Genomic DNA, 27,655 nt, shown 5'->3' with positions numbered 1-27,655 from the left:
CCCGCGTCCCCCCCGTGTCCCTGTCCCGTGTCCCCCCTATGTCCCTGTCCGTGTCCCCCCTATGTCCCTTCCCGTATCCCCACTGTGTCCCTGTCCCGTGTCCCTGTCCCGTGTCCCTGTCCCGTGTCCCTGTCCATGTCCCCGCTGTGTCCCCATGCCCCCCCCATGCTGTCCCCGACCCAGCCGTGTCCCTGTCCGTGTCCCCCCATGTCCCTGTCCGTGTCCCCCCTATGTCCCTTCCCGTGTCCCCCTCGTGTCCCTGTCCCTGTCCCTGTCCATGTCCCCCCTGTGTCCCTGTCCATGTCCCCGCTCTGTCCCTGTCCGTGTCCCCCCCGTGTCCCTGTCCCGTGTCCCTGTCCATGTCCCCGCTCTGTCCCTGTCCGTGTCCCCCTCGTGTCCCTGTCCCGTGTCCCCCTCGTGTCCCTGTCCGTGTCCCCCTCGTGTCCCTGTCCCGTGTCCCTGTCCCGTGTCCCCCTCGTGTCCCTGTCCCGTGTCCCTGTCCATGTCCCCGCTGTGTCCCTGTCCGTGTCCCCATGTCCCCCCCATGCTGTCCCCGACCCAGCCGTGTCCATGTCCGTGTCCCCTCCCCGGGGGACACGCGGTACAGCGCAGGGGTGGAGGACACGGGGACACACGGGGACACACGGGGGGGAGCCCGGGGGTGCGGACACGGGGGGGGCGGTCCCGGCGGGGCGGGGGGACCGGCGGCCACCGCGGGGGGCGGGGCGCGGCGGCGGCGGCGGCGGCGGGGCCGGGGCAGCCCCGAGGCCGCGGGTACGGGCGGGACCGGGACCGGAGCGGGTTCGCCACCGGGATCGCCACGGGACGGGGCTCGGGAGGGGCAGGAAGGGCGGGCGGAGCGGCGGGGAGGGGCAGGATGGGAGGGCGGGGACGGGAAGGGGGCACGGAGGGGACAGCGGGGAACAAAAACGGCTTGGGGGGCGACCAAGGGGGACTGAGGGCGCTGGGGGTGCCGAAACGGCTTCGGGGGGGGTACCGGGGGGCCCAGGGCGGACGGAGAATGGCGGTGGGGTGGCCGTGAGCTCCTGGGGGACCAGGACGGGGACGCCACTCCACGGGAACCCCGCGGAACACCCCAGAGCCCCACGGAATCCCACGAGACCCCCCCGGATCCCTGCGAGCCCTGCCTGACCCCCCTGAACCCCCCCGGATTGCCCCCGAACCCTTCCAGACCCCCCCGGACCCACCAGGCAGGAGAGGGCCCGCCCCCACCGCGCCCGGGGGTCGCAGGGATCCCGAACCCCGCGGTGGGCAGGGGGTCCCGAGCTCGGGTCTGGGGGGGCTCACCCCGTGCCCCACCCCGCAGGTCCCACCGTGGCCAGGACGGAGCGGGAGGAGATGGAAGCACCGGGATGCCCCGGCTCAGGTGGGCACTGGGGGATGCCGGGGGGGTCTCGGGGGGGCCCGCGGGGTCCCGGGGCACTCGGGGCCCCCCTGAGCCGGGGAGGGACCTGTCTGTGCCTCTTTGTCCCCCCAGAATGGCTGGTGGTCCCCAAGGCGGAGGTGACCCCCGAGGATGACAGGGATGATCCAGGGGAGCCAGAGCTCCACGACTCAGGTGAGGGACGGTCACAGCGGCAGTGCCAGGCCTGTCCCGGGAGCGCTGGGGCCACAGGGTCACTGTCACCCTGTCCTGGGCCTGGTGGCAGTGCTGGGTCCTTGGGGGATGGTCACCATGTCCCCAGGGCCAGGGACTGTGCCAGGTCCTTGAAGTGACTGTCACCACGTCCCCGGTGCCGTTGGCCTTGATGGTCACCGTGCCCGGTGCCAGTGGCAGCTCCACGTCCTTGGGTGACAGCTCCCGTGTTCCGGTGGCAGTGCCGGGACACCCTGGCGTTGGCACGTCCCCTCCCGTGTGCCTGCAGGGCAGTGGCTGGTGCGGAAGGTGAAGGTGGAGGAGGAGGAGGATGAGGCCGAGGCCTGGGCGGCCGCAGCCGGAACCGGGGCCCCGCTGACGCCGCCGCCCCTTCCCGGCGCCTTCGCCGCCGAGCCCGCCGGGTCCCCGGGGATCGCCGGTGCCTGCAAGGCGGAGGAGCCGTGCCCGGAGGAGCTGGGGTACGGGGTGCTGCCGGCCTGGGGGCCGGGGCCGCGCCTGGACGGCATCGGGATCGGCTTCGGGGTGGGCACGGGCACGGGCGTGGGGATGAGCCCCGGCGCCGGCGGGTGCGGGCGCCGCTCGCAGCCCGGCCCGCGGCCCTTCTGCTGCCCGCAGTGCGGGAAGGCCTTCGGCAAGAAGGCGCACCTGACGCGGCACCTGCGGGTGCACACGGGCGAGCGGCCCTTCCCGTGCCCGCACTGCGGCCGCCGCTTCCGCCAGCGCATCCACCTGCGCTCGCACCTGCGCACGCACACCGGCGAGCGGCCCTACCCCTGCCCGCGCTGCGCCCGCCGCTTCCGCAAGAAAACGCACCTGGACCGGCACCTGCGCACGCACACCGGAGAGCGGCCGCACCCCTGCCCGCGCTGCGCCCGCCGCTTCGCCCACCGCCAGCACCTCCTGCGCCACCTGCGCCTGCACGGGGACCCCGCCCCGGGGCACGGGCACCCCGACGGGCACGGAGATGGGCACGGCCCTGCCGAGGAAAAGCCGCTGCCCTGCCCGGGGTGTGAGATGAGCCTCACCTGGAAGCAGAGCCCGGCGCCGCACCTGGGGCTGCACACGGGAGCGGTGCTGGGAGCTGGGAATGGACACCTGGATGAGCACCGGGACGGGGACAGGGACGGCCCTGCCGAGGAGAATCTGCTCATTTGCCCCCAGTGTGGGACGGGCATCCCCTGGAAGCAGAACTTGTCATCGCAGCTGTGGCAGCACCTGGAGAGCCAAGCCCTCGGCTGTGCCCAGGACCCCCAGCACCCCCTGCAGCCCCCACAGGAGCCCGCAGCCCAGGACCCCCAGCACCCCCCACAGGTGCCCACGGCCGAGCCCCCCTTCGTGCAGGACCCTCAGCTCCTGTCACAGGTGCCCGGTGCCAACGGCAGCCACGGCTGCGCCCAGGACACCCCGCCCCTCCTGCAGCCCCCGCAGGTGCCCGGTGCCCAGAACCACCAGCTCCGGCCGCAGGTGCCCGGTGCCCAGGACCACCAGCCCCAGCTGCAGGTGCCCAGTGCCAAAAGCGGCCAGGGCTGTGCCCAGGACCCCCCGCAGGTGCCCCCTGCCCAGCGCCCCTTCACGTGCCCCCAGTGCGGGCGCGGCTTCGGGCGCAAGGCGCACCTGGCGCGGCACCTGCTGGTGCACTCGGGCACGCGGCCCCACGCCTGCGCCCGCTGCGGCCGCCGCTTCAGCTCCAAGACCAACCTGGGCCGGCACCAGGCCGTGCACACGGGGCTGCGGCCCCACCACTGCGCCCGCTGCGGCCGCGGCTTCACCCGCAAAACGCACCTGGAGCGCCACGAGCGCACCCACGGCACCGGCACGGGCACAGGGACGGGCACGGGCACTGCTGGGGCAGGGATGGCCACAGCCACCGCTGCCACTGGCACCGGTGTCACTGGGTCCCAGCTGGACTGGCCAGAGCCCCCCACCCTCTGCCCCTGAACGCCTGGAGGTGCCAGCGGCTCTGGTGGTTGCCAATGGTGAATCCCTGGCACGGCAGTGTCAGGACGTGCTGGGAGGTGCCATGGACCCTGATGGCTGCTGCGGATGTGCCAGGGGACCCAGTGGCTGCCAGCGGCACATCCTGAGCACTGGGGTGTGCCGGGTTCTCCAGTGGCACATCCTGAGCACTGGCGTGTGCCGGGTTCTCCAGTGGCTGCCACTGCTGCATCCTTGGCACCCTGCGCCGGGCTGTGCCTGGCTGTGCCGGGCTGTGCCAGTGCCCGCAGCAGTGCCGGTGGTGACCCCTCAGCCCTGAAGGTGCCAGGATGCGCCGGTGCCACATCCTGAGCACCGGGATGTGCCAGGGGCCCCGGCAGGGGGATCTCACTGCATCCCATAGGATCCCACAGGATCCCGGCCCGTTCTGCCACGGGCAGCGGCGCAGGAGCAGCCCCGGACTGTGGTGGCCGGTGGCGCTGGAAAGCCTCCGGTGAGAGGGACCCGGGGGGACCCCAGGGCGGGGTCGGGAGGGGTGTCCCCATTGCGGGCAGGGGGCAGCAGGGGTGTCCCGCAGTGCCAATAAAGCCGTTTGTATGGAATTCTGCGGGAGGGGTGTCCCCATTGCGGGCAGGGGGCAGCGGGGGTGTCCCGCAGTGCCAATAAAGCGTTTGTATGGAATTCTGCGGGAGGGGTGTCCCCATTGCGGGCAGGGGGCAGCGGGGGTGTCCCGCAGTGCCAATAAAGCCGTTTGTATGGAATTCTGCGGGAGGGGTGTCCCCATTGCGGGCAGGGGGCAGCGGGGGTGTCCCGCAGTGCCAGTAAAGCGTTTGTATGGAATTCTGCGGGATCGCGGGCCCCGCGCACGGGCCGGGGGCAGCGGGGGGCGGGGCCTGGAGGAAGGGGGCGTGGTCAATCAAGGGGAGACAGGGGGTGTGGCCTCGCGGTGGGCGGGACCTCGCCCCTATGGCAACGGGGGCGGGGCTTAGTCCCCATGGCAACGGGGGGCGGGGCCTCGGGGGCCGCTGGGAGCCGCCGTGCGGTGAGAGCGGGGGGGGAGGACGGGCGGGGAGCGGGGATTTGGGGGGACCTGGGGGGCACCGGGAGGGCGGAGAGGGGCGGGTGGAATGGAGGGGCTCGGGGGGGGTCACGAGGGAACCACAAAAGGGTCTGGGAGCAGTGGGGGAGGGAACGGGGGGGTCGGTGAGGTCGGGGGCTGGGTGCGGGAGCGCTGGGGGGGTAACGGGGGCACCGACGGCGGAATGGGGAGACCTGTGGGCACCGGGGGATGGAACACGGTGGGTCTGGGGGGTGTTGGAGTGAGGGCCGCTTGGGGTGTGGGGGCTCCCCGTGGGCTCTGGAACTGTCCCTGTGTCCCAGGTTCACCCCAGATATGACCCCCGTGTGTCTCCTGACCACAGCAGTGGCCTTTGGGTCCTACATGTGTCCCCACACCCCCAAGACACCCCCAGATGTTTCCCACATATGTCTCTGCACCCCAATTCCTGCACAGATTCCCACAAGTGTCCCCACACCCCAGGACACACCAGCGTGTCCATCCAGAGCCATTCCCCAGTGCCATCCTCAGCCCTTTTCCCTGCTCAGGACCCCACTATGGGGATGGAGGGGTGCGGGGAGGAGGAGGTGACACCCCCAGACGTGCCCCATGTGTGTCCCTGTGCCCCCCTCGCACACCACATGTGTCCCTACACCCCAGGGCACCACAAGGCCACCCCGGGGGATCCCCGGTGCCACCCCAGCCCTGCTGTCCCCCCAGGACCTCCCCGCAGGGATGGAGGGGCGCGGGGAGGAGGCGTCAGAGGAGCCGGAGGTGTCGGAGCCATCAGAGGAGGAGGAGGAGGAGGAGGAGGAGGAGGAGGAGGAGGACGAAGGCTCTGGGGTGCGGGTGACGCCGGCGCTGCTCAAGGCCACGACGGGCGAGTTCTCCCTGGAGTCCATCCTGCTGCTGCGGCTGCGCGGCCGCGGCATCGCCCACCTGGGCTGCCTGGCCGACTGCTCCAACCTGGAGTGGCTGGACCTGTCAGGCAACGCCATCGCGGGGCTGGCGCCGCTGGCCGCGCTGCGCGCCCTGGCCGTGCTCAACCTGGCCGCCAACCGCGTGGCCAGCGTGGAGCCGCTGCGGGGCTGCCGCAGCCTGCGCCAGCTCAACCTGGCCGGCAACCGCCTGCGCAGCCTGCGCCAGCTGCGCTGCCTGCAGGGCCTGCGGCACCTGGAGAGCCTGCGCCTGCGGGACCCGCGCGGCGGCCTGGCCAACCCGCTGTGCGCCGCCCCGGCCTACCGCGCCGCGCTGGCCGCCATGCTGCCCGGCCTCAAGGCCATCGACGGGCAGCGCGTGGCGGGCCGCGGCAGCGAGCTGTTCCGCCTGTGCCGCGAGCTGGACGCGGCCCTGGACGGGGAGGATGCGCCCGCGGCCGCGCCCGCGGAGCCCCCGCAGCCCTGGGTGCGCGCCGGGTTCTGGGAGGCGCGGCCGGCGCGGCGCAGCGCCGTGCTGGAGGAGGCCACGCGGCAGCTGGGCCAGGCCCTGCGCGAGTGCCGCGAGCTCGGCCGCCGCGCCGACGACTCCATCGCGCAGGCACAGCGCGCGCTCGGCCGCCGGCAGCACGGGGACTTCGGGTTCTGAGCGCCACGGGGACACGTGGGCTGGAGATGGCGTTGGCTGAGCTGTGGGAGCCCAAAGGTGGCAATGGAGAACCCCCAAAGATGGGAATGGAGAGCCCCCAAAGATGGGAATGGAGAGCCCCCAAAGATGGGAATGGAGAACCCCCAAAGATGGGAATGGAGAACCCTCAAAGATGGGAATGGACAACACCCAAAGATGGGAATGGACAACCCCCAAAAATGGGAATGGAGAGCCCCCAAAGATGGAATGGAGAGCCCCCAAAGATGGGAATGGAGAGCCCCCAAAGATGGGAATGGAGAACCTCCAAAGATGGGAATGGAGAGCCCTCAAAGATGGGAATGGAGAGCCCTCAAAGATGGGAATGGAGAGCCCCCAAAGATGGGAATGGAGAGCCCCCAAAGATGGGAATGGAGAACCTCCAAAGATGGAATGGAGAACCTCCAAAGATGGAATGGAGAGCCCCCAAAGATGGGAATGGAGAGCCCCCAAAGATGGGAATGGAGAGCCCCCAAAGATGGGAATGGAGAACCTCCAAAGATGGGAATGGAGAGCCCTCAAAGATGGGAATGGAGAGCCCCCAGAGCCACCACAGCCCAGAGCCACCATCATATGAGCCACGGGACCCCAAAAATGGGGCCAGGAGAACCCCCAAAGATGGGAATGGAGAACCCCCAGAGCCACCACAGCCCAGAGCCACCATCATCTGTGCCACAGGACCCTGAAAATGGGGCCATGAGAACCCCCAGAGCCACCATCATCTGAACCACAGGACCACAAAAACGGGGCTAGGAGAACGCCCAAAGTCACCACAGCCCAAAGCCACCATCATCTGAGCCATAGGACCCCAAAACGGGGCCAGGAGAACCCCCAGAGCCACAACAGCCTGAGCTGTGGGACCCCAAAACCAGGGCTGGGATACCCCCAGAGCCATCACAAGTCTAGCTCCCTCATCTTCCGAAGTGTGAGACCCAAAACCAGGTCTAGGAGCCCCTCAGCCCTGCCCAAGTTCATTTCCTTATCCGTGGGAGCCCAGAAATGGATCCAGGAAAGCCCCCAGAGCCCACACTGTCACCCTGAGACCCCCAGAGCCACCACAAGCCTGTCTTCTTCCTCCTGTGAGCTGTGGGACCCCCACACTGGAGCTGGGGCACCCCCAGAGCCACCCCAGCCCAGCAGAGCGTCCCCAGGGAGCAGCGGAGCAGCTGTGGGGAGCCCAGCCTCGGCTGGGGGACATCTCGGGGACAGGGGACGTGGTGGCACTGTGCATTAAACATGTCCCACCCTCCAGCGTCCTTCTGTCCTGCTGCCTCAGGGGTCTCTCACCCATCGTGTCCGTGTCTTTCCGCCCTGGGACAAGAGGTGACACACCCACCGTGTTCCCATCTCACCCCTGGGGACAATGGGGGGGTGACATGGGCGGTGCCAGGTGGGAATAAGAGCCGTGAGAGCGGAGCCAGCGCTGGGTTTATTGGGGACAGGGGACAGGCAGGAGGGGGGGACATGTCCAGGACCCTCCTTGGTCACAGGGGGCTGGGGGGTGACAAGCGGGGCAGGCCATGGCAGCGTCCATCGGTGCCGTGGTGCCTGGAAAGGGGACACAGAGGGGGCTGTGATGGGGTCCCTGTGTCCCCTGTCCCCTGTCCCCCCATACCCACCTATGCCCAGGGGACACAGAGGGGGCTGTGATGGGGTCCCTGTGTCCCCTGTCCCCTGTCCCCCCATACCCACCTATCCCCAGAGGACATGGAGGGACCTGTGACGGGGTCCCCGTGTCCCCTGTCCCCCCGTACCCACCTATGCCCAGGGGACATGGAGGGGGCTGTGATGGGGTCCCTATGTCCCCTGTCCCAGGGTGCCCTGTACCCACCTAGGCCCAGGGGACACGGAGGGGGCTGTGATGTGGTCCCTGTGTCCCCTGTCCCCCCATACCCACCTAGGCCCAGGGGACACAGAGAGGCTGTGACGGGGTCCCCGTGTCCCCTGTCCCCCCGTACCCACCTATCCCCAGAGGACATGGAGGGACCTGTGACGGGGTCCCCGTGTCCCCTGTCCCCCCGTACCCACCTATGCCCAGGGGACACAGAGAGGCTGTGACGGGGTCCCTGTGTCCCCTGTCCCTGTACCCACCTATGCCCAGGGGACACAGAGAGGCTGTGACGGGGTCCCTGTGTCCCCTGTCCCTGTACCCACCTATGCCCAGGGGACACAGAGGCTGTGACGGGGTCCCTGTGCCCCCTGTCCCTGTACCCACCTAGGCCCAGGGGACACAGAGGGGCTGTGACGAGGTCCCTGTGCCCCCTGTCCCCTGTCCCTGTACCCACCTATGCCCAGGGGACACAGAGGGGCTGTGACGGGGTCCCTGTGTCCCCTGTCCCTGTACCCACCTATGCCCAGGGGACACAGAGGGGCTGTGACGGGGTCCCTGTGTCCCCTGTCCCTGTACCCACCTATGCCCAGGGGACACGGAGGGGCTGTGACGGGGTCCCTGTGTCCCCTGTCCCCTGTCCCTGTACCCACCTAGGCCCAGGGGACACAGAGAGGCTGTGACGAGGTCCCTGTGCCCCCTGTCCCCTGTCCCTGTACCCACCTAGGCCCAGGGGACACAGAGGGGCTGTGACGAGGTCCCTGTGCCCCCTGTCCCCTGTCTCTGTACCCACCTAGGCTGGCAGCCCCCGGGAGAAGGCGAACATCCCGGGCAGGTACGGCGTGTCCCCCCCTCTGCCCGCCTCCTCCACCGCCCGGCACTCGGCCTCGTCCCGCTGCCGGATCTCCTGCGGGCACACAGGGGCTGGCACCGGCTGGGGACACGGCGGGGGACACCGGGGGGCACTGGGGACACCTCACCTTGGCTGCCAGGTGGTGGCTGGGCCCGCAGTTGTGGTACTTGTCCAGCACCTTGGGGACGTCGCCGGTGTCAAACTTGTAGCAGGCCAGGCAGATCGGCTTCCGCTGGGGACACGGTGGCATGTCACCCCTGGGAACCCTGGGGACCCTCTGGCACTGACCACTGTCCCCTCTGTCCCACCCACAGCAGCAGGGGGGGGACAGCAGGTCTGCAGGAGGCTGAGGGGCTGGGGGACCCCTGGGATGGCCCCAAGGGATGGGGGACACCCAGGAATGGGCCACAAGGGTGGGGAGAACACCCAGGGATGGACTCAAGGGATGGGGGACACCCAGGGATGGCCCCAAGGGATGCGTGACTACCAGGAATGGACCACAAGGGTGAGGGGACACCCAGGGATGGGCTCAGGCGATGGGGGGACACCCAGGAATGGGCCACAAGGGTGGGGAGAACACCCAGGGATGGACTCAAGGGCTGGGGGACACTCAGGGATGGCCCCAAGGGATGCGTGACTACCAGGAATGGACCACAAGGGTGAGGGGACACCCAGGGATGGGCTCAGGCGATGGGGGGACACCCAGGAATGGGCCACAAGGGGGGGGGGGGACACTCAGGGATGGCCTCAAGGGATGGGGGACCCCAGGGATGGGCCACAAGGGTGAGGGGACACCCAGGGATGGGTCCCAAGGGATGGGGGACACCCAGGGATGGCCCCAAGGGCTGGGGGACACTCAGGGATGGGCCACAAGGGATGGGGGACACCCAGGGATGGGTCCCAAGGGATGGGGGACACCCAGGGATGGGTCCCAAGGGATGGGGGACACCCAGGGATGGCCCCAAGTGATGGCGGGACACTCAGGGATGGCCCCAAGTGATGGCGGGACACCCAGGGATGGGGCCCTATGGGGGGATGTGCCACAAGGGATAGGGGATACTCCAGGATATGCCCCAAAGGAGTGGGGACGTGGCCCAAAGGAGAGGGACAGATTGGAAAGTGTCCTGGGGGAGGGGACAGCACTCCAGGATGTGCCCAAGGGAGATGGGAACACTCTGGGATGTGGCCCTGGGGAGGAGGGACACCCCACGTGCCCCAAGGGAAAAGGGACAGCCCATGTGCCCCAGGGAGGAGGGACAGCCCAGGACAGTCCCCAGGTGCCTCACCCGGCTCTCCAGCACCCGGCAGTGCCGCTGTGGCGCTCGCTTCCGACACGTGGTCTGTGCCAGGCCCAGGCGGAGCTGCACAAAGGTCCCCGAAGGGTCCTCCTGGGGGAACGGGGGTGGCAGGGCGTGGTAGGGCGTGGCATGGCAGGGCCTGGACCCCCCAGTGGCATCCCGACCTCTGGAGTGACTCCCAGACCCCACAGACTCCCAGGGAATACAGCCCCCAGTGAGACCCCGAACCCCAGGAGTGACCCCAAATGCTGGGAGAGACCCTGAACTCCCCAGACGCCAACCCCTGAGAGGGACCTCAAAGCTCCCACAGGAACCCCAAATCCCAGGCGGGACCCTGAACCCTGGGTGGGATCCTGAATGCTGGAAACCCTCAGGTAAACCCATCCCAGGAATGACCCCAGGGTGGCCCCAAGACTGGCACGTGGCCCAAAGTGGAGGTCCCTGGAGTCCTGGCCCTTCCCAGAGATGGGACAGTGTGCAGGGGCACCCCGGGATGGCCCCGGCTCCAGGGGCACCGGGATCAGCTTGGATCTGTTAATGAATAACCAAGCTCAGTCCGGCCAGCAGGGCCGGTCCTGGGCACCCCAGGGCACCCCGGCACTTTGCCCATTCCCTGTGGGACACCCGAGCCCTCCCCATTCCTGTGGCCATCCCGGATCCCAGTCCTGAACCCCAATCCCAAACCCCAAACTCACCTGCTTGACAATCCCATCCATCTGCCATTCCCTCCAGGACACTCCAATCCCCTCCCCAACCCTCTCTCTGTCCCTCCTGGGACACCCCAATCTCCACTCTAACCCTTTCTGGCCCTCCAGGACACCCCAATCCCCACCCCTACCCTCTCTGTTCCCCCTGGGACACCCCAACACCCTCCCCATTCCCATGGTCATCCCGGACCCTGAACCCCAAATCCCAACCCCAAATCATCCCCCATGCCCGATGACCCCGTTCACCCGTGCGCCCTCCAGGACCCCCCACCCTGACCCCCTCCCTGTCCTCGTGGCCACCCTGAGCCCCCAATAATCCTCGATCCCAATCCCTGCCCACCCCCTCGATGACCCCTCCAGCGCTGCTCCCTCCCGGCCACTCCGTCCCCTCCCCGTTCCCCCCGGGACCCCCGCGCCCCCTCCCCGTTCCCGTGGCCATCCCGGCTGCCGGGTGGCGGCTCCCGGTGCGGAACGCCGTTGCTGACCCGCTCGATGAGCCCGTCCAGCTCCCGCTCCTTGAAGAGGAAGTGCACGTTGCTGCGCCCGTGGAAATACTCGAGCACATCGCGCACCACGCGCCGCTGCAGCGGGGACTGCCCCGCGGCCACCGCCGCCGCCGCCAGGGCCGCCGCCAGGGCCAGCGGCAGCCAGCGCCACACCGGCAGCCCCATCCCGCCCGCAGCTGCCTCACGGATCCGCGGGCCGCTGGCGTCGGGCCGGCATGAGCCGATTTCCTGGGATCTGCCCCCAAATCCGCCCCCGGGACGGCCCCGCGGGTCACCCCCCCCCCACCCCCGCCGCGGGGCGCGGGAGGAGGGGCCGAGATGGGATGGGATAATGGGGTGGGATAATGGGGTGGGATAATGGGGTGGGATAATGGGGTGGGATAATGGGGTGGGATGGGATAATGGGGTGGGGTGGGATGGGATAATAGGGTGGGATGGGATGGGATCGGGGGACAGACCCCGGGAATGGCGTCATGAGCAGGGAATGCCATCCTGCCCTGGGAGCGCCCTGCAGCCCCCGGAACGGCTCCTGCCCCCCGGTAATGGGCTGCAGTCCTCTGGGAACACCCTGCAGCCCAGGGAAGGGCTCTGCCCCCCGGGAACGGCTCCTGCCCCCCGGGAATGGGTTCCTGCCCCCCGGGAATGGGCTGCAGTCCTCTGGGAACACCCTGCAGCCCAGGGAAGGGCTCTGCCCCCCGGGAACGGCTCCTGCCCCCCGGGAACGGCTCCTGCCCCCCGGGAACGGCTCCTGCCTCCCGGGAATGGGCTCCTGCCCCCTGGGAATGGGCTCCTGCCCCCCGGGAACGGCTCCTGGCCCCGGGGAATTGGCTCCTGCCGCCCGGGAATGGGCTGCAGTCCCCTGGGAGCAAACTCCAGCCTCCGGGAATGGGCTCCCGCTCCTGGGAACAACCTCCAGTCCCGCAGGGATGGCTTCATGTCCCTGTCCCACCGCCAGTGTTGTCGTGTCCCACCGGGAGTGGCATCCTTGCCCCCGGGAAAGGGCTCCTGCCCCCCGGGAATGTTGTCATGTCCCACCGGGAAGGACACCCTGCCGCCAGAACAGACTCCTGGTACTGGCCATGGGCTCTGGTCCCCGGGAATGGCTCCGGCCCCCGGAGCAGCCGCGAATGAGCTCTGCCCTCCGGGAACGGGGTCCTGCCCCCCAAGAATGGGGTCCTGCCCCCGGGAATGGGATCCTGTCCTCGGGAATGGGGTTCTGTCCCCCGGGAATGTGCTCCAGACGCTGGGAACAACCTCCCACTCCTCCCGGCTGTCCTTGTCCGGGTACCCCCTCCCGGCAGCAGGACATGGGGGGAGTGAGGTGCTGAAGGCCAGGGGGGTGACATCCGGAGGTGTGGGGGGCACCGGGGAGCACCAGGGGGTGCAGCTGGCACGGGAGTGCACTGGGGGGAATTGTGGGGTTACTGGGAGGCACTGGGGCTGTACTGGGGGACACTGGGAGGTCTGGGGAGCTCTGGAGAGCGCTGTGTGAGCACTGTGGGAGCACTTGGACTGTATGGGGGACACTGGGGACACTGGGGCTGTACTGGGGACATTGGGGCACGCTGGGGACACCGGGGCTGTATTGGGGGACAGTGAGGGGACACTGGGAGCCCTGGGGCTCTACTGGGGGACACTGGGGACACTGGGGCTGTACTGGGGAGTCCTGGAGGGCACTGGGGAGCTCTGGGGAGCACTGTGGGGGCACTGGGGACACTGGGGCTGTACTGAGGAACACTAAGGGACACTGGGGACACTGGGGCTGTACTGGGGGACCCTGGGCACGCTGGGGACACCGGGGCAGTACTGGGGAACACTAAGGGACACTAAGGGGACACCGAGGGGACGCTGGGGGGACACTGGGGGGGCGGGGTCTCTCCGGCCCCTCCCCATCCCCTGTCCCGCGGCTCCGCTAGGGGGCGCTGCCGCCGGGCCCCGCCCCCCGACCCGGAACGGGGAGCGGCCGGACGCGGCCATGGCTGACACCACGACGTCACCGGCGCGCTGACGTCACCGCGCGCGTGACGTCACCGCGCGGCGGGGCAGCGGCCGCCCGTGAGTTTCCCGGGGAGGGTCCCGGGGGTCGCGGTCACGTGGCCCGGAGGGGGGGGGTGGCACGGACCGGGGGTCGGGGGGGCTCGGGGTGAGTCTGGGGGAGCTCGGGTGTCTCGGGAACTGCCGGGGGAACACCCGTGGGAGCGGCGGGTCCGGGGGTCCCGCGGGAGGGAGCCGGTGCTGGGGCGCACGGGGGTCACTGCGAACCCCCCGAGGCGCGGCCGGCACCGGGGAGAGCCGAGATCGCCGGGAGCTGCCGCAGGAGCCGCTGGGCCCGGGGGAGCGCGGCCCGGTGGCCCTGGGGCTGTTCCCGGCTCCCGGGGCCGCTCCCGGGGCCGTTCCCGGCTCCCTGGGCTGTTCCCGGCTCCCGGGGCTGTTCCCGGGTGATGAGGTGATTCCACGCCACGGCTCCTCCCGCGCCCCAGGGCTATTCCTGACTGCCAAGGCGAGGCTGTGCCGGGCTATTCCCAGCGCCCGGGGCTATTCCTGCCAGGAGGATGCTGTGCCGGGGCTGTTCCCGGCTCCCGGGGCTATTCCCGTATTCCCGGCTCCCGGGGCTATTCCTGGTTCCCGGGGCCGTTCCCGGCTGGACAAGCCGATGCTGTGCCGGGGCCATTCCCTGCTGCCGCTCCTGCTCGCTCCCATCCCATCCGATCCCGTTCCATTATCCCATCCCATCCCCTTATCCCATCCCATCCGATCCATCCCATCCCATCCCGAACTACAACTCCCAGCGCTCCCGGCTCTCGCCGTTCACAGCCGGATCCGGCCCCGCTCGGCGCCTTCCGCACCCCAAATTCCGGGGGGAGGAGGAGGAGGAGGAGGAGGACGGGGGGGCCGAGGCCGCCGGAGCCGCTCCGGGACTGCCGCGCTCCTCCGGCCCGGTTCCGCCGCCCTCCCGCCCCATCCCCGCCGCCCTCCCGCCCCATCCCCGCTCCCGCTCCCATCGCGGCTCTCCCGCTCTCCCAGGACCCGTCGCGGCCATTTGAGGGACTCGGTGGCGGAAGGAGGCCAGGAGGAGGCCGGGCAGAGGCCGGGGAAGGGCCGGGGAGCCGCGGGGAAGGAGCCCCGAGGAGCCGGAGGGGCCGCAGGGCCCGGGAAGGGGCAGCGATGTCGGCGGGGGGAGCGCCCCAGGTACGCGGGGGACTCGGGGGAACTCCCGGGGGATCCCCGCTCCTCCTCCCCCCGCGGCCTTTGGGGGGATCCCCGGGGCCCGGGGCTTTTCCCGTGTTTTTTTCCTCGACCCCTGGAGCCCCCCAGGAGTTTTTCCGGGAAATCGGCGCATTGGGGGCCGCACCCCCCTCCCGGCTCTGCCTCCACCGGGCTGCGGGGGCTTGGGGACACGAGAGGGACCCGGGAGGGCACGGGGGACCGGGGGGGGGTTCAGTGTCTCCGGAGAAGCAGGACTGGGTCCTCGGGACAGGTTCCTCCCTCGGTGCGGGTCCTGGCTGGAAAAGGAGCTGGTTTGGGGGGTGGGCAGTGGGGATGGGGGGGACAGGGACCTGGTTTGGGGGTCAGGGATCTGGTCTGGAGGAACGGGGCTGGGCATCTGTTGTGGGGGAGCAAGGATCTCGTTTGGGAAGGAGGGATCTGCTGGAGAAGCGGGGATTTGGTTTGGGGAGGTGGGGGTGTGATTTGGGGGAGCAGGGGACTGGTTTGGGGAGCAGGGATGGGGGCTCCATCCTGGAGCAAGAAATCGTATTTGGGATGCAGGAATAGGGGCACGATCCCTGTCCTTGGCCTGTGGCCAAACCCAGGGAAAGGTCCCCAAACATCCCAAAATGACCCCAAAATGCCTCTGAGCCGCTGCCCCCTCCCCAGCCTGCCCACGCCCTGGATCTGCTCCCGTATTCCCGGCTGAGCCCGGCGCCGCGGGCCGGATCCCAGCTGGATGCCGTGGGCGCCGAGATCCCCTCGGATCCCTGCACAGGTGAGGGGAGGAGAACACCCTGGGGTGGGGGCTGGGGTGGGATTTTCCGCACAGAACTCTGTGCATTTTTGTGGGGACTTTGAACTGGGATGATGAAAGCGTTCTGGGGATTCCCGGGGCTGGGAGAGGCTGCAGGGAAAGCCCAGAGCCCAGGATGGCTCCGTCCCAGCTCACCTGGAGCCGCTTCTCGAGGAGCGGCTCCATGCCCCGTGCCAGAGCCCGGCTCTCCCGGGATCAGCCCGGCTCTCCCGGGATCAGCCCGGCTCTCCCGGGATCAGCCCGGTCCCAGCCGTGCCGGGCTCCCGACGGCGCTGCCCCGTGTCCCCCCAGGGTACCGGTTCTTTAAGCCGGGGGGTTTGTTCGGGATGAAGCCGCCGGAGGAGCCGTTCGGAGCCGCGCGGACAGGCCCGGAGGAGTCCAAGGCCCTGGGCAGCCCCTGTGCTGGTGAGTCCGGATCTGTGGGACTGGGGGAGAGCAGTGGCACTGGGGGGCTCAGGGGAAAAGGCGGGCTGGGATTCTTTAGGGGCGTTCTGGGGCAGTTTAGAACATTTTGGGGCCAGTTTAAAGACCTTTTTCAGCCATTTTGGGCCAGTTTTCAGCCATTTTGGCGCCATCCTGGGCCAGTTCACAGCCATTCATGACCAATTTGTGGTAATACTGGACCAGTTTGTGGTCATTGTAGGCCAGTTTTGAGAGCCAGTTTTGGCCATTTTAGACCAGTTTTTGCCATTCTGAGCCAGTTTAGACAATTTTGGACCTGTGTGTCACAAACTGGGGGTTTTGAGGGCCCTTTGGGGTGTCACACACCAGGAGAGGCTTGGGGAGTTGAAGCTCTTTGGGGTGTCCCATGTCGCCATGGTTCAGCAGTGGGGGCCCCACATGGAAGGGGGAGCTGGGCCTGGGTCCTCCCCACTCGGGACAGCCTGGAATTCTCTGGGAGCCGGGCTAACCCCGGGATCTCTCCGGTGCAGTGGAGCCCGGGCGGGTGAGCAAGGTGGAGCCCGAGGAGAAGCCCGGGATTGGCGCCGGCTCCCTGGAGCTGTTCCCGGCCGCCGCGGGCGGCAGCTCCGGCCGCTGGTTCCCCGGCGGGCAGCGCGGCCCCGAGCCCCCCCGGGACCCCCCTGCCCCCCGCGCCGGCTGCTGGGGGGCCCAGGGGGGCGTCCCCGGCCCCTTCCGCTGCGCCCAGTGCGGGAAGGGCTTCCGGCAGAAGCAGAGCCTGGTGACGCACGAGCGCATCCACACCGGGGAGAAGCCGTTCCGCTGCGGGGACTGCGGCAAGAGCTTCAGCCAGCGGCCCAACCTGCTGACGCACCGGCGCGTGCACACGGGCGAGCGGCCCTTCCCCTGCGCCCAGTGCGGCAAGAGCTTCTCGCAGAAGGCCAACCTGCTGGCGCACCAGCGCATCCACGGCGCCCACCCCGAGGAGGGCAAGGCGCGGGCGCGGGCGCCGGCGCGGGGCTGCCCCGAGGACGCGCCCTTCGTGTGCCCCGAGTGCGGCAAGAGCTTCCGGCAGAAGCCCAACCTGATCACGCACCGGCGCATCCACACGGGCGAGCGGCCCTTCTCCTGCTTCCTGTGCGGCCGCAGCTTCAACCAGAAAACCAACCTGGTGACGCACTACCGGGTGCACACAGGTGAGCGGCCCTTCGCCTGCGCCCAGTGCGGCAAGCGCTTCACCCAGAAAACCAACCTGGTCACGCACCAGAGCACCCACACCGACCTGCGCCCCTTCCCCTGCGCCCAGTGCCACAAGTGCTTCAAGGACAAGGTGTCCCTCAAGGCCCACCAGAAGACGCACATCCCCCGCCAGCGCCGCTGCCCCGCGCGCGGCCCGGCCCCCGCCGCGCCCTTCGGGGCCGCGCCCGCCCTGCTGCCCCCCGCGCCCGCCCCGCAGGACCCCGCTCCCTTCGCCCCCCTCCCGCCCGCCCCCAAGCTCCCCGAGGGCGCCACCGAGCTGTTCCCGTGCCCCGAGAAGGGCTTCCCCCCCCCCGCCCCCGGCCGAGCCCTCCTTCCCCTGCGCCCACTGCGGCGAAGGCTTCTGCCCCAAGGTGCCCCTGCTGCGGCCCCCCGAGGCGCCCGCCGCGCCCTTCGCCCCCGGCCCGCCCCTCCTGGGGCCCCTGGGGGCGCAGCCGGGGCCGGGCGAGGCCGTGCTCTCCCCGGAAAAGCCCTTCATCTGCAATCAGTGCGGCAACAGCTTCGGGCTCTGGCTCGCCCTCGTCGCCCACCAGAAGAGCCACGCGGGGCACAAGCCGTGCCCCGGCGCCCCCCCTGCGGAGCCGGGCGCCGAGCAGCCCCCCGGGTCCCCCCCGGGGGCGCGGGCGGGCGAGGGCCGGCCCTGGCCGTGCCCCGAGTGCGGGCGGGGCCTGGCGCAGTGCGAGCGGGCGCCGCGGCACGGGCACGGCGCCGGCGGGCGCGGCCCCTTCCGCTGCGACACCTGCGGCAAGCGCTTCAGCCTCAAAACCAACCTGGCCACCCACCAGCGCATCCACACAGGTGAGCGGCCCTTCACCTGCGGCGTCTGCGGCCGCCGCTTCAACCAGAAGGGCAACCTGGTGACGCACTACCGGGTACACACGGGCGAGCGCCCCTTCGCCTGCGCCCAGTGCGGGAAGCGCTTCGCCCAGAAGCCCAACCTGCTGGCACACCAGAAGACGCACCTGGGCCGCCAGCCCTTCACCTGCCTCGAGTGCCCCAAGCGCTTCAAGAGCAAATTGTCCCTGCGGGTGCACCAGCGCGTGCACACCGGGACCCCCGGCCCGGCCCCCGGCACCCTGGACCCCGCCGGGAGCCCCTTCCCCTGCGGGCTCTGCGGGGAGGCCTGTGCGGAGCACGGGGGGCTCCGGCCGGGCCATGGCGGCGGCGAGCGGCCCCACACCTGCGCCGAGCAGCTGCACACCTGCGCCAAGTGTCCCCACGCTTGTGCCGAGCGTCCCCACGCTTGTGCCGAGCGTCCCCACGGCTGCGCCGAGCGGCTCCACACCTGCCCCGAGCAGCGCCGCACCTGCGCCGAGCATCCTCACGCCTGTGTGGAGCATCCTCACGCCTGTACGGAGCATCCTCACGCCTGTGAGCGACCCCACACCTGCGGGCAGCCGCAGCCGCAGCCCTGCGCCGAGCGGCCGCACCCCTGTGCTGAGTGTCCCCACCCCTGCGAGCAGCCCCACGCCTGCGGCAAGCGGCCCCACGCGTGCGAGCAGCCCCACGCCTGCGCCGAGTGCCCCCGCGGCTGCGCCGAGCATCCTCGCACCTGTGCCGAGCATCCCCACCCCTGCGAGCGCCCCCACCCCTGTGCCGAGCGGCCCCACGGCTGCGCCGAGCAGCCCCACGCGTGCTCCGAGTGTCCCCACGCGTGCTCCGAGTGTCCCCACGGCTGCGCCGCCGAGCGGCCCCACGCCTGTGCCGAGTGCGGGAAGCGCTTCCGGCAGAAGGTGAACCTGGCCGTGCACCTGCGGACGCACACCGGGGAGCGGCCGTTCCGCTGCGCCGACTGCGGCAAGGGCTTCAGCCAGAAGGCTCACCTGCTGCGGCACCGCCGCACCCACGGCGCCGGCCTGGCCCCCCCCTGCGCCGCCGGCGACCCCCTGGCCAAGGGCCCCGAGCCCCCGGCGCTGCTGCTGCCGCCCTGCTCCCGCGGGGCGCCCCCGGCGCGCCCCGACAGCCCCTCGGGCGCTGCCGACATCCTCCTGCAGCTGATGCAGGACGAGCCCCCGCCCGGCCCCGGCGCCGCCCCGGTGCCCCCCTGTAAGTGCCCCGGGGGCGGCCCGAGCCCCCGGGCGCCGGGGCTGCCCCCGCCGTGCTGCTGCGCCGCCTGCCTGGCCCCCCGCCCTCCCGAGCCCCCCCGCGGGCAGCTCTGGGCCAAGGCCAGCGGCTGCGCCCGCGCCTTCGACGAGAAGCGAGTGCCGGGAGCGCCGGAGCGCGAGTGTGGCGAGGAGAAACCGGCCCCGTGCCCCGGCTGCCTGTGAGCCCCGGGACCCCCCGGCCGCCTGTGAGCCCCGGGACCCCCCGGCCGCCTGCGACCCCCACGCTGGGACCTGCGCTGAGACCCCCCCACCAGGACCCCTACCCTGCCCCGGCCGCCTGCGATCCCCCACACTGGAACCCCCAGTGAGACACCCCCAGCAAGGACCAGCCCTTGGCTCATGGGGTCACCTACGGCGAGCCTGGAGGAGATGGAGCCCAGGGGACAGAGCCAAAAATGGAGCCGAGGGGACGGAGCCGAGGGGACAGAGTCAACGAGATGGAGCCAAGGGGACAGAGCCAAAAGGATAGAGCCAAGGGGACAGAGCCGAAAGGATGGAACTGAGGGGACAGAGCCAAAGGGACAGAGCTGAGGGCTCGGTGCCAAGGTGACACTGCCAGCCAGATTCAGCACGGGGACTTGGAGGAACCTCCAGCCGAGGCTGTGGGGCAAAGCAGAGCCAGGCTGGGACATGGCACATTCCTGGCTTGGGAAGACACCAAAGGGCTGGAGGAGCCAGCGCTGGGGCCGGATCTGCCGAGTGGGCTCCAGCCACACAGACCAGGAAGAGCTGGGCACAGTGGAGTTGCGTCCACTGGAGTCAGACTTGGGACAAGAGGGGCCCTCAAGGGCTCCCTCTGCTTCCAGAACCTTCCAGCCTGTTCCGGACTGGACGGCATTCCCTAAGGACATGCTGGGATGGGAGGCTGGGCCCGCCCTGCAGCGGGCTGACCCCTGGGGTCCCCAGTACAGCTCCATGCGGGGGGCTGGGAGCACACTGGGCAAACAGCCAGGAAAAGGAAAAGGGACTGGAAGGGCTCAGCTCTGCTTCCAGAAAGGCCCGGAGACGCCTCCGGTGCTGGGGGGATGGGGGGCAGCTTGTGCTTCTGCTTGCTCTGGGTAACTGCGTGCTTTGGGACTCGATATTCCGGATGGGGAAGGGTGACAGGGGGGGCCGCTGGGGCCGGATCGTGGTGGTGGCGGTGGTGGTGGGGGGCTCGGGGGGCTTGGCTGGGGTTTGTGCGGCCTCTCCCCATCCCCCCGGTGTGACAGAGCCGGGGATCCATGGTCTGGGCAGAGCTTCGGCCACAGACACCGCTGGGAGCTGCCGTTGCTTCATCCCAAAGGGAACCGGATCCTGTGACAGGACCGACACTGGGACAGCCGCCCCCGGAGCCCCGGCTGGGCAGGGGGTCCCGCCCCACTCCCCTTCCCCAGCTCTGCTCTCTGCAATTCTATTTTTTGAGGTTATTTAAAATAAAAGCTTCTGATGGCTGCAGGGCTCCAGGTGCTCTGTCTGGGACTGGGCGGGGGGCACAGGGGTCTCTCTGCAGCCTCAGGCCTGGCCTGAGCCCCGGGAAAGGCTCTGACCATGGCCAAGGGACCACCAGGGACACTGCCAGAGCTCTGTGACCACCAAACCTCACCTGGACACCAGGTGAGAGCTCAGCATTAGGGTGGCCGACCCCAGGGTCACTGTCACATCCACGGGGGTGGCACCAACGCCCCCAATGCTCCCTGGGGACAGATTGGGGGGGGGGGGTGTCTCACACTGGGACTGGGGCTGGGGTCACTGGGGGGACCCACTGGGACACAGACCCCCTGTGCCCCCTGTCCCAGGTGTGTGGCTGTGCTCTGGCTGGGGACATGCGGTGCCACCGGTGTGGGTTCTAGGGGGTTTGGGCACAGGGGCTGCACGACCCGCGGGTGTCCCTGTCCTGGGGCAGACACGCGGTTGGGGACCCTCCGGGCTGGGGACACCTGGTGTGTGAGCCCCCGGGGCTCCTGGATCCCGGGGGTCACCGGGCCGGTCCCTCGGGATTTGGGGGCCCATTCGGACGGGGCCGCGTCGAGGGGCCCCGTTTGGGGCGGGGATGACGCTGCCGGGTGGGCGAGTGGGGCCGGATCCCGGTACCCACCGGGCACGGGAAGGAGCCGGATCCCGGCACCCACCGGGCACGGGAAGGAGCCGGATCCCGGTACCCACCGGGCACGGGAAGGAGCCGGATCCCGATACACACCGGACACAGCACAGGAGCCGGATCCCGGCACCCACCGGGCACGGGAAGGAGCCGGATCCCGGCACCCACCGGGCACGGGAAGGAGCCGGATCCCGGTACCCACCGGGCACGGGAAGGAGCCGGATCCCGGCACCCACCGGGCACGGGAAGGAGCCGGATCCCGGTACCCGCCGGGCACGGGAAGGACCGGATCCCGGTACCCGCCGGGCACGGGAAGGACCGGATCCCGGTACCCACCGGGCACGGGAAGGAGCCGGATCCCGGTACCCACCGGGCACGGGAAGGAGCCAGATCCCGGTACCCACCGGGCACAGGAAGGAGCCGGATCCCGGCATCCACCGCACCGCAGAGCCTCCCCTCGGCCGCTGCCCCCGCAGTGCCCCCAAGGCCCGGTTCCGGCGCTCTCCCCGCTGCCGGTGCCTCCCTCCAGCCCGGCCCCTTCCGCCGCCGCCATCGGCCCCGCCCGGCCATGCAGCGGGTGAGCCCGAGCCGTGCCCGGGGCCCGGGGTGCGCCGGGGGCGGGGGGGCTCCGCGGGTCCCTGCGGAGGGCTGGGGGGGCCGCCGGGGCTGTCCCGGTCGGGATTAGCGGGGCTCGGGCCCCCAGAGCCCGGGGACCCCCACGGGGAGCGCAGCGAGGGCGGCGCCGCCGTCCCCCTGAGACCCCCGCTGTCCCTGCCAGGGGGTGACCCCCGAGGTGACATTCGAGGAGGTGGCCGTGCGCTTCTCCCCCGAGGAGTGGGCGCAGCTGGCGCCCTGGCAGCGGGAGCTGCACCGACAGGTCATGTGCGACAACCACGAGATGGTGGCCAGCCTGGGTGAGGGACGGGGAAGTGGGGCTGGGGTGACACGGCCTGGGGGTGACATGGGACTGGGAGTGACACGGACAGGGAATATCACGGGCTGGGGGTGCCATGGGGCTGGGGGTACCATGGGGCTGGGGGTGCCACGGGCTGGGGGTGCCATGGGCTGGGGGTGCCATGGGTCTAGGAGTGACACGGGCAGGGGGTGCCATGGGGAGGGAGTGACACGGGCAGGGGGTGCCATGGGCAGGGGGTGACACGGGCAGGGGGTGACACGGGCAGGGGGTGACACGGACAGGGGGTGCCCAGGGCTGGGGATGCCATGGGACTGGGAGTGGCACGGGGTGTCACGGGACAGGGGGTGCCCAGGGCTGGGGGTGCCACAGGCTGGGGGTGCCCAGGGTTCCGGGTGCCATGGGGCAGGGGGTACCACGGGGCTGGGGGTGGCACGGGGCTGGGGGTGGCACGGGCTAGGGGTGTCACGGGACTGGGGGTACCACGGGGCTGGGGGTCGTACGGGCTGAGGGTGCTCCGGCCCCCCGCCCCCAGCACAGCCCCCGGCCTGGTGACGTTCCCGGTGACCGTGACCCTCCCAGAGCGTGGCGGGGGCACTGAGGGTCCTCTCTCCCTCACAGACCCCAACTCCACGTTCCCCCACATGAAGGAGGAGTCGCACGGGGGGGCTCCCTGCGCTGGGGGGCACAGCGGAGATAGCGACAGCACCGACAGCACCGGCAGCTGTGAGTGACCGGGCCACCCCGCGGGGACACCCTCGGGCCGGGGGGGGTCGCTGTGGGACCAGGGGCCGGCCCTGGTCAGAGCCCCGGTGTGACACCCCTGGGCTGGGCTGGTGTCGCAGGGGTGGCCGCGGGGCCGGCGGTGGGTCCGGGACTCCCCCACGGTGACGCCGTGTCCCCAGCAGGTGCCTGGAGCGGCTCTGACACCAAGGATGACGCCGGGGGACGCTGGCAATCGGGCTCCGGTGTCCCCCGCGACACCGAGCGGGGGGGCCGTGCCGGGGCCCTGCCCCGGCCGGTGCCGGCGGCGTCGGGGCTCCTCACCGGCAGGAGCGGCGGGGCCGAGGCGCTCCCGGGCCGGCCGTACCTGTGCGGCACCTGCGGCAAATCCTTCCGGCACCGCCGCAGCCTCCTGGCGCACAAGAAGCTGCGCCGGGGGAACCGGGCCCGGCACGGCTGCTCCGAGTGCGGCCGCAGCTTCTGCCTGCGCGGGGACCTGCTGCGGCACCGCGACTCGCACCGGGCGCGGCCCCCGCGCTGCGCGGGCGCGGCGGGGCCGGCCGGGGAGCGGCCCTTCGTGTGCGGGCGCTGCGGGAAGAGCTACAGCTGGCGGGAGAGCCTGGAGCTGCACCTGCGGCAGCACCGCGCCCACCCGTGCCCCGAGTGCGGCCGCGTGTTCCCGCACCGCGGGCACCTCTGGCTGCACCGCCGGGGCCACTCGCGCCAGCGGCCCTTCCCCTGCGCCCGCTGCGGCCGCGCCTTCGCGTCGCGGGCCAACCTCAGCTCACACCGCAGGACGCGCCGGCAATGCCGGCCCCGCAGCCTCGGGCCCCGCGGGGACGGGGACGGGGACCCCCGCGGGGACAGGGACAGGGACAGCGACAGGGACCCTCAGGGGGACGGGGACAGCCACAGGGACCCCCGTGGGGACAGGGACAGCCTCAGGGACAGGGACCCACTCAGAGACAGCAATAGGGACCCCCGCGGGCACAGGGACAGAGACAGGAACCTGCTCAGGGACAGGGACAGGGAATCCTGCGGGGACAGGGACCCCCGTGGGGATGGGGACTCGCTCAGGGATAGGGATAGGGATAGGGACAGGGATAGGGATGGGGACAGGGACCCCCGTGGGGACAGGGACAGCCTCAGGGACAGGGACCCACTCAGAGACAGCAATAGGGACCCCCGCGGGCACAGGGACAGAGACAGGAACCTGCTCAGGGACAGGGACAAGGAATCCTGCGGGGACAGGGACCCTCTCAGGGATAGGGACATGGATAGGGACCCCTGCGGGGACAGGAACCCCAGTGGGGATGGGGACTCGCTCAGGGATAGGGATAGGGACAGGGATAGGGATGGGGACAGGGACCCCCATGGGGACGGGGACTCGCTCAGGGATAGGGACAGGGATAGGGATAGGGATGGGGACAGGGATAGGGATGGGGACAGGGACCCCCGTGGGGACGGGGACTCGCTCAGGGACAGGGACAGGGACAGGGATAGGGAGCCCTGTGGGGACAGGGACCTGCTCAGTGAGAGGCACCCCGGCAGGGATGGGGCCATGCTGGGGGACAGGGACCCCCTCGAGGCCAGGGACCTGCTCAGGGCTGGGGAAGCCCTCGGGGACAGGGAGCTCCCGGCGGGTGCCCAGCGGTAGCCGCGGGAGCGGGGCCATCCCGGTGCCCCGGTGGGTGTGACCCCGCCGGTGCCGCGCCCACCCCGGGGCGCCCCCGGAGGCTTCTGGAACCCGGGGACTTCTCCATGTCCCTTTGGACCTTGGGAAATTCCTCAGGGATGTTTCTCCATGGGCCTTTCACACCTCGGAAAGTCTCTCCAGGACACTTCTCCGTGTCCCTTTGGACCTTGAAATGTCCTCCAGCGCTTCCCAGTTCTCCTGGACCCTGGGAAATCCCTCTGGGAGGGTTCTCCGTGTTCCCTTTGCACCTGAGAAAATCCCCCGGGGATGCTTCTCCGTGTCCTCTGGGGCCTCGAGGTATCCTTGGACCTTGGAAAATCCCTCTGGGATGATTCTCCGTGTTCTCTTCAGATACTGAAGTACCTTTGGATCCTGGAATGTCCCTCAGAGGCATTTCCCAGTCCCTGCCAGTCCCACCAGTGCCCTGCCCCGTGTTTGTATTTAAGGCCAGAAGTTTCTTTAAGTCTATTTATTTTATTTTTTCTATGTCATTTCTATGTCATTTATTATTCTTTCTGTTTTATTTTATTCTGTTTAAGTTATTCCAGTTGTTATCTTCTGCTTAGTCCAGTTCTCGTACCCCATTCTGCTCTTCCTATTCCATTTAATTCTATTTCTTTCTATTCTATTTATTCCCTTTAATTAGGAGGAAGGGCAGGGAGGGAGGAAGAGGAAGGGAGGGAGGGAGGAAGGAAGGAGACTCCTCTGGGCTCTTTGTCGTGGTTGAACCATGACAGGCCTCTGGTGACAGCAGAGGCCACCACGTGTCCCCTCAGTGTCCCCCCTTCCCCAAATAAACAAACGCCAAAAATCGGAGTTAATGTGGAAATGAGTAAAAAACGTAGAAATGAGTAAAAAATGTAGAAATGAGTAAAAAATGCAGATGAGGCTGTGGGGGGGGGAGGACCCACCGTGGGGCTGGGGGGGATCCGCACACCTGGGGGGCACCTGCAGCCCCCAGCTGCTCCCAGTGCGGCCCCCCCGGGCACGGAGCTCCTCTCCCGTCCCAGCGAGCCCGGGGCCGCTCGCACTGGGAGCACTGGGAGCACTGGGAGTGCCCCCGGGCGGATGTCACCGAGCCGGGGACAGATGGTGGCGTTCCCAGGGGAATGGGGGCAGGCCCCCCCACCCGCGCTCCATCTGCCCACGGAGCTGGGAGGGGAAACTGGGCCAGGGCGGCCCCGCGGAGATGGGACACCCCCGGTGTCACCTGTCCCCAGGGCCGCCACTGGCCGTGTCCCCAGGAGCCACGTCCACGCCGCTTTTCCGCCCCCGGGGCTGGGCAGCTCTTTCCAGGAGGAATATTCCCCAAACGCTCCCAAAATCCCACCCGGTGCCCCCCTGGTGCCACCTGAGGCTGCTCCCAGCGTTCCTGGCGGTGTCACCCTGTCACCTCCGTGCCACCCCCGGCTGTGGCTTTTTTGGGCTGTCCCAGTTCAACGTGCCGGGAGCCCACGTGGAGGAGCCGCCGGAATCGGGGTCGGCAGGACGGGACACGAGGGGGAGGTGCTGGGCCCGCTCCTTTGTGCTCGGCGCTCAAATAACCAGGAAAATTCCCCAATTTCCCTTTTTTTTCTCCTTTCAGATAAGATCGCGAGGCCGGGAGCCGTTTTCCCAATTAAATTCCTGAAATTAGAGCGGAGCCCGGAGCGCGGGGGGGGGGGGTTGGGACGCTGAGGTGCCTCCAAGGACGGGAGTTTGTGGGGCTGAATGTCCTGAATTCCTAAAAAAATGGGAATTCCATCCCTGGATCCGGGCTGCGCGGGGAGGGAGAGGCTGGACCCGGCTCCTGCTGGCACCTGCGGGGCTCCGGCTGCCGGGGCACCCCCGAGGGCTGGGAGCAGGTCTGGGAGGACATTTCCCCTTCTGCCGCATCCTCAGGGCCACACGGTGCCTGTGCCCCCACAGCAGCGCTCCCAAGGGAGCCCAGTTCCGAGGGAACACCGGCTGTGCTGCCAAAAACCAGAGGAAATGGAACTCCGGGACGCCAGGGCGGCGTTAGGAGCGGGAATTCTGCTCCCCTGGTGCTAAGGGGGTTTGGTAACAGCTGGGCGGGACCTACTCCTGAATTCCAGCGGATCGGAGGGATCGGGGGGACGTGGAGGGGTTTTTGGGGAGAAGCTGCGATCCCCAGAGGGCAGGAAATGGGAGCAGGGGCCCTGGGAGGAGCAGGGCATCCTTTCCTTTGAAGGGGGAAGTGCAGAAAAAGCTTCCCAGGGCGGGCCTCAAAGGTCCCTGGGGGTTTGGGGCTCTTCTGGGAGCTCCCACCCGGGAATGGGCTTGGAATGGCACAGTTTGGAATGGTCCCACCCGGGAATGGGTTTGGAATGGCACAGTTTGGGATGGTCCTGCCCTGGAATGGGTTTGGAATGGCACAGTTTGGGATGGTCCCAGCTGGGAATGGGTTTGGAATGGCACAGTTTGGAATGATCCTGCTCTGGAATGGGTTTGGAATGGCACAGTTTGGGATGGTCCTATCCTGGAATGGGTTTGGAATGGCACAGTTTGGAATGATCCCAGCTGGGAATGGGTTTGGAATGGCACAGTTTGGAATGATCCTGTCCTGGAATGGGTTTGGAATGGCACAGTTTGGGATGGTCCCAGGTGGGAATGGGTTTGGAATGGCACAGTTTGGAATGATCCTGCCCTGGAATGGGTTTGGAATGGCACAGTTTGGAATGATCCCAGCTGGGAATGGGTTTGGAATGGCACAGTTTGGAATGATCCTGCTCTGGAATGGGTTTGGAATGGCACAGTTTGGAATGGTCCTGTCCTGGAATGGGTTTGGAATGGCACAGTTTGGAATGATCCTGTCCTGGAATGGGCTTGGAATGGCACAGTTTGGGATGGTCCCAGCTGGGAATGGGTTTGGAATGGCACAGTTTGGAATGGTCCCAGCTGGGAATGGGTTTGGAATGGCACAGTTTGGAATGATCCCAGCTGGGAATGGGTTAGAATGGCACAGTTTGGAATGGTCCTGCCCTGGAATGGGTTTGGAATGGCACAGTTTGGAATGGTCCTGCCCTGGAATGGGTT

The 27,655-nt window shown here is 69.2% G+C and overlaps 4 protein-coding genes across 4 annotated transcripts; 3 read left to right on the top strand and 1 right to left on the bottom strand.

Moving 5' to 3' along the window:
- Positions 1-1,089: 1,089 nt before the first annotated feature.
- Positions 1,090-20,319, top strand: LOC118695299 (uncharacterized). The gene is made up of 12 exons (XM_054515780.1): positions 1,090-1,387; positions 1,499-1,579; positions 1,887-3,548; positions 3,994-4,046; positions 5,481-6,146; positions 8,856-9,074; positions 11,439-11,635; positions 13,903-14,611; positions 15,299-15,407; positions 15,738-15,851; positions 16,379-17,206; positions 17,727-20,319. The coding sequence occupies exons 1-12, from the start codon at positions 1,360-1,362 to the stop codon at positions 19,367-19,369; spliced, it is 6,309 nt and encodes a 2,102-aa protein (XP_054371755.1). The 5' UTR covers positions 1,090-1,359; the 3' UTR covers positions 19,370-20,319.
- Positions 4,548-7,481, top strand: LRRC61 (leucine rich repeat containing 61). The gene is made up of 2 exons (XM_036379235.2): positions 4,548-4,595; positions 5,331-7,481. The coding sequence occupies exons 1-2, from the start codon at positions 4,548-4,550 to the stop codon at positions 6,192-6,194; spliced, it is 912 nt and encodes a 303-aa protein (XP_036235128.2). The 3' UTR covers positions 6,195-7,481.
- RARRES2 (retinoic acid receptor responder 2) lies at positions 7,642-11,736 on the bottom strand. Its single transcript, XM_036379237.2, has 5 exons — positions 11,402-11,736; positions 10,198-10,299; positions 9,039-9,143; positions 8,852-8,965; positions 7,642-7,778 (listed from the first exon to the last, which is right to left on the bottom strand). Exons 1-4 carry the CDS (start codon positions 11,585-11,587, stop codon positions 8,852-8,854), a joined length of 507 nt encoding a protein of 168 aa, XP_036235130.1. The 5' UTR covers positions 11,588-11,736; the 3' UTR covers positions 7,642-7,778.
- A 1,410-nt stretch (positions 20,320-21,729) lies between the features above and the next one.
- Positions 21,730-26,621, top strand: LOC118701725 (zinc finger protein 316-like). Its single transcript, XM_054515768.1, has 5 exons — positions 21,730-21,864; positions 22,066-22,201; positions 22,822-22,926; positions 23,109-24,312; positions 26,528-26,621. Exons 1-5 carry the CDS (start codon positions 21,856-21,858, stop codon positions 26,619-26,621), a joined length of 1,548 nt encoding a protein of 515 aa, XP_054371743.1. The 5' UTR covers positions 21,730-21,855.
- Positions 26,622-27,655: the final 1,034 nt, after the last annotated feature.

This window comes from Molothrus ater, chromosome 1, assembly GCF_012460135.2.
Source record: "Molothrus ater isolate BHLD 08-10-18 breed brown headed cowbird chromosome 1, BPBGC_Mater_1.1, whole genome shotgun sequence".
Lineage (NCBI taxonomy): Eukaryota > Metazoa > Chordata > Aves > Passeriformes > Icteridae > Molothrus > Molothrus ater.
Note: the sequence above shows the minus strand (reverse complement) of the source record. Positions and strands in the feature narration are given on the sequence as shown.

Bases quoted from the DNA above. Each gene is read 5' to 3' on its own strand.
- LRRC61 (XM_036379235.2), top strand. From the start codon at position 4,548: ATGGCAACGGGGGGCGGGGCCTCGGGGGCCGCTGGGAGCCGCCGTGCG. The intron at 4,596-5,330 runs GTGAGAGCGGGG...CTGTCCCCCCAG, and splicing joins CCGCTGGGAGCCGCCGTGCG to GACCTCCCCGCAGGGATGGA.
- LOC118695299 (XM_054515780.1), top strand. From the start codon at position 1,360: ATGGAAGCACCGGGATGCCCCGGCTCAG. The intron at 11,636-13,902 runs GCATGAGCCGAT...CCCGCGCCCCAG, and splicing joins GGGCCGCTGGCGTCGGGCCG to GGCTATTCCTGACTGCCAAG. The intron at 15,852-16,378 runs GTGAGTCCGGAT...TCTCCGGTGCAG, and splicing joins CCTGGGCAGCCCCTGTGCTG to TGGAGCCCGGGCGGGTGAGC.
- RARRES2 (XM_036379237.2), bottom strand. From the start codon at position 11,587: ATGGGGCTGCCGGTGTGGCGCTGGCTGCCGCTGGCCCTGGCGGCGGCC. The intron at 10,300-11,401 runs GTCAGCAACGGC...CCGTTCCCCCAG, and splicing joins TGGACGGGCTCATCGAGCGG to GAGGACCCTTCGGGGACCTT. The intron at 9,144-10,197 runs GTGAGGCACCTG...CCGTGTCCCCAG, and splicing joins GCCGGGTGCTGGAGAGCCGG to CGGAAGCCGATCTGCCTGGC.
- LOC118701725 (XM_054515768.1), top strand. The intron at 22,202-22,821 runs GTGAGGGACGGG...TCTCCCTCACAG, and splicing joins CGAGATGGTGGCCAGCCTGG to ACCCCAACTCCACGTTCCCC. The intron at 24,313-26,527 runs GCTCAGGGATAG...GTGCCCCCACAG, and splicing joins CCCCATGGGGACGGGGACTC to CAGCGCTCCCAAGGGAGCCC.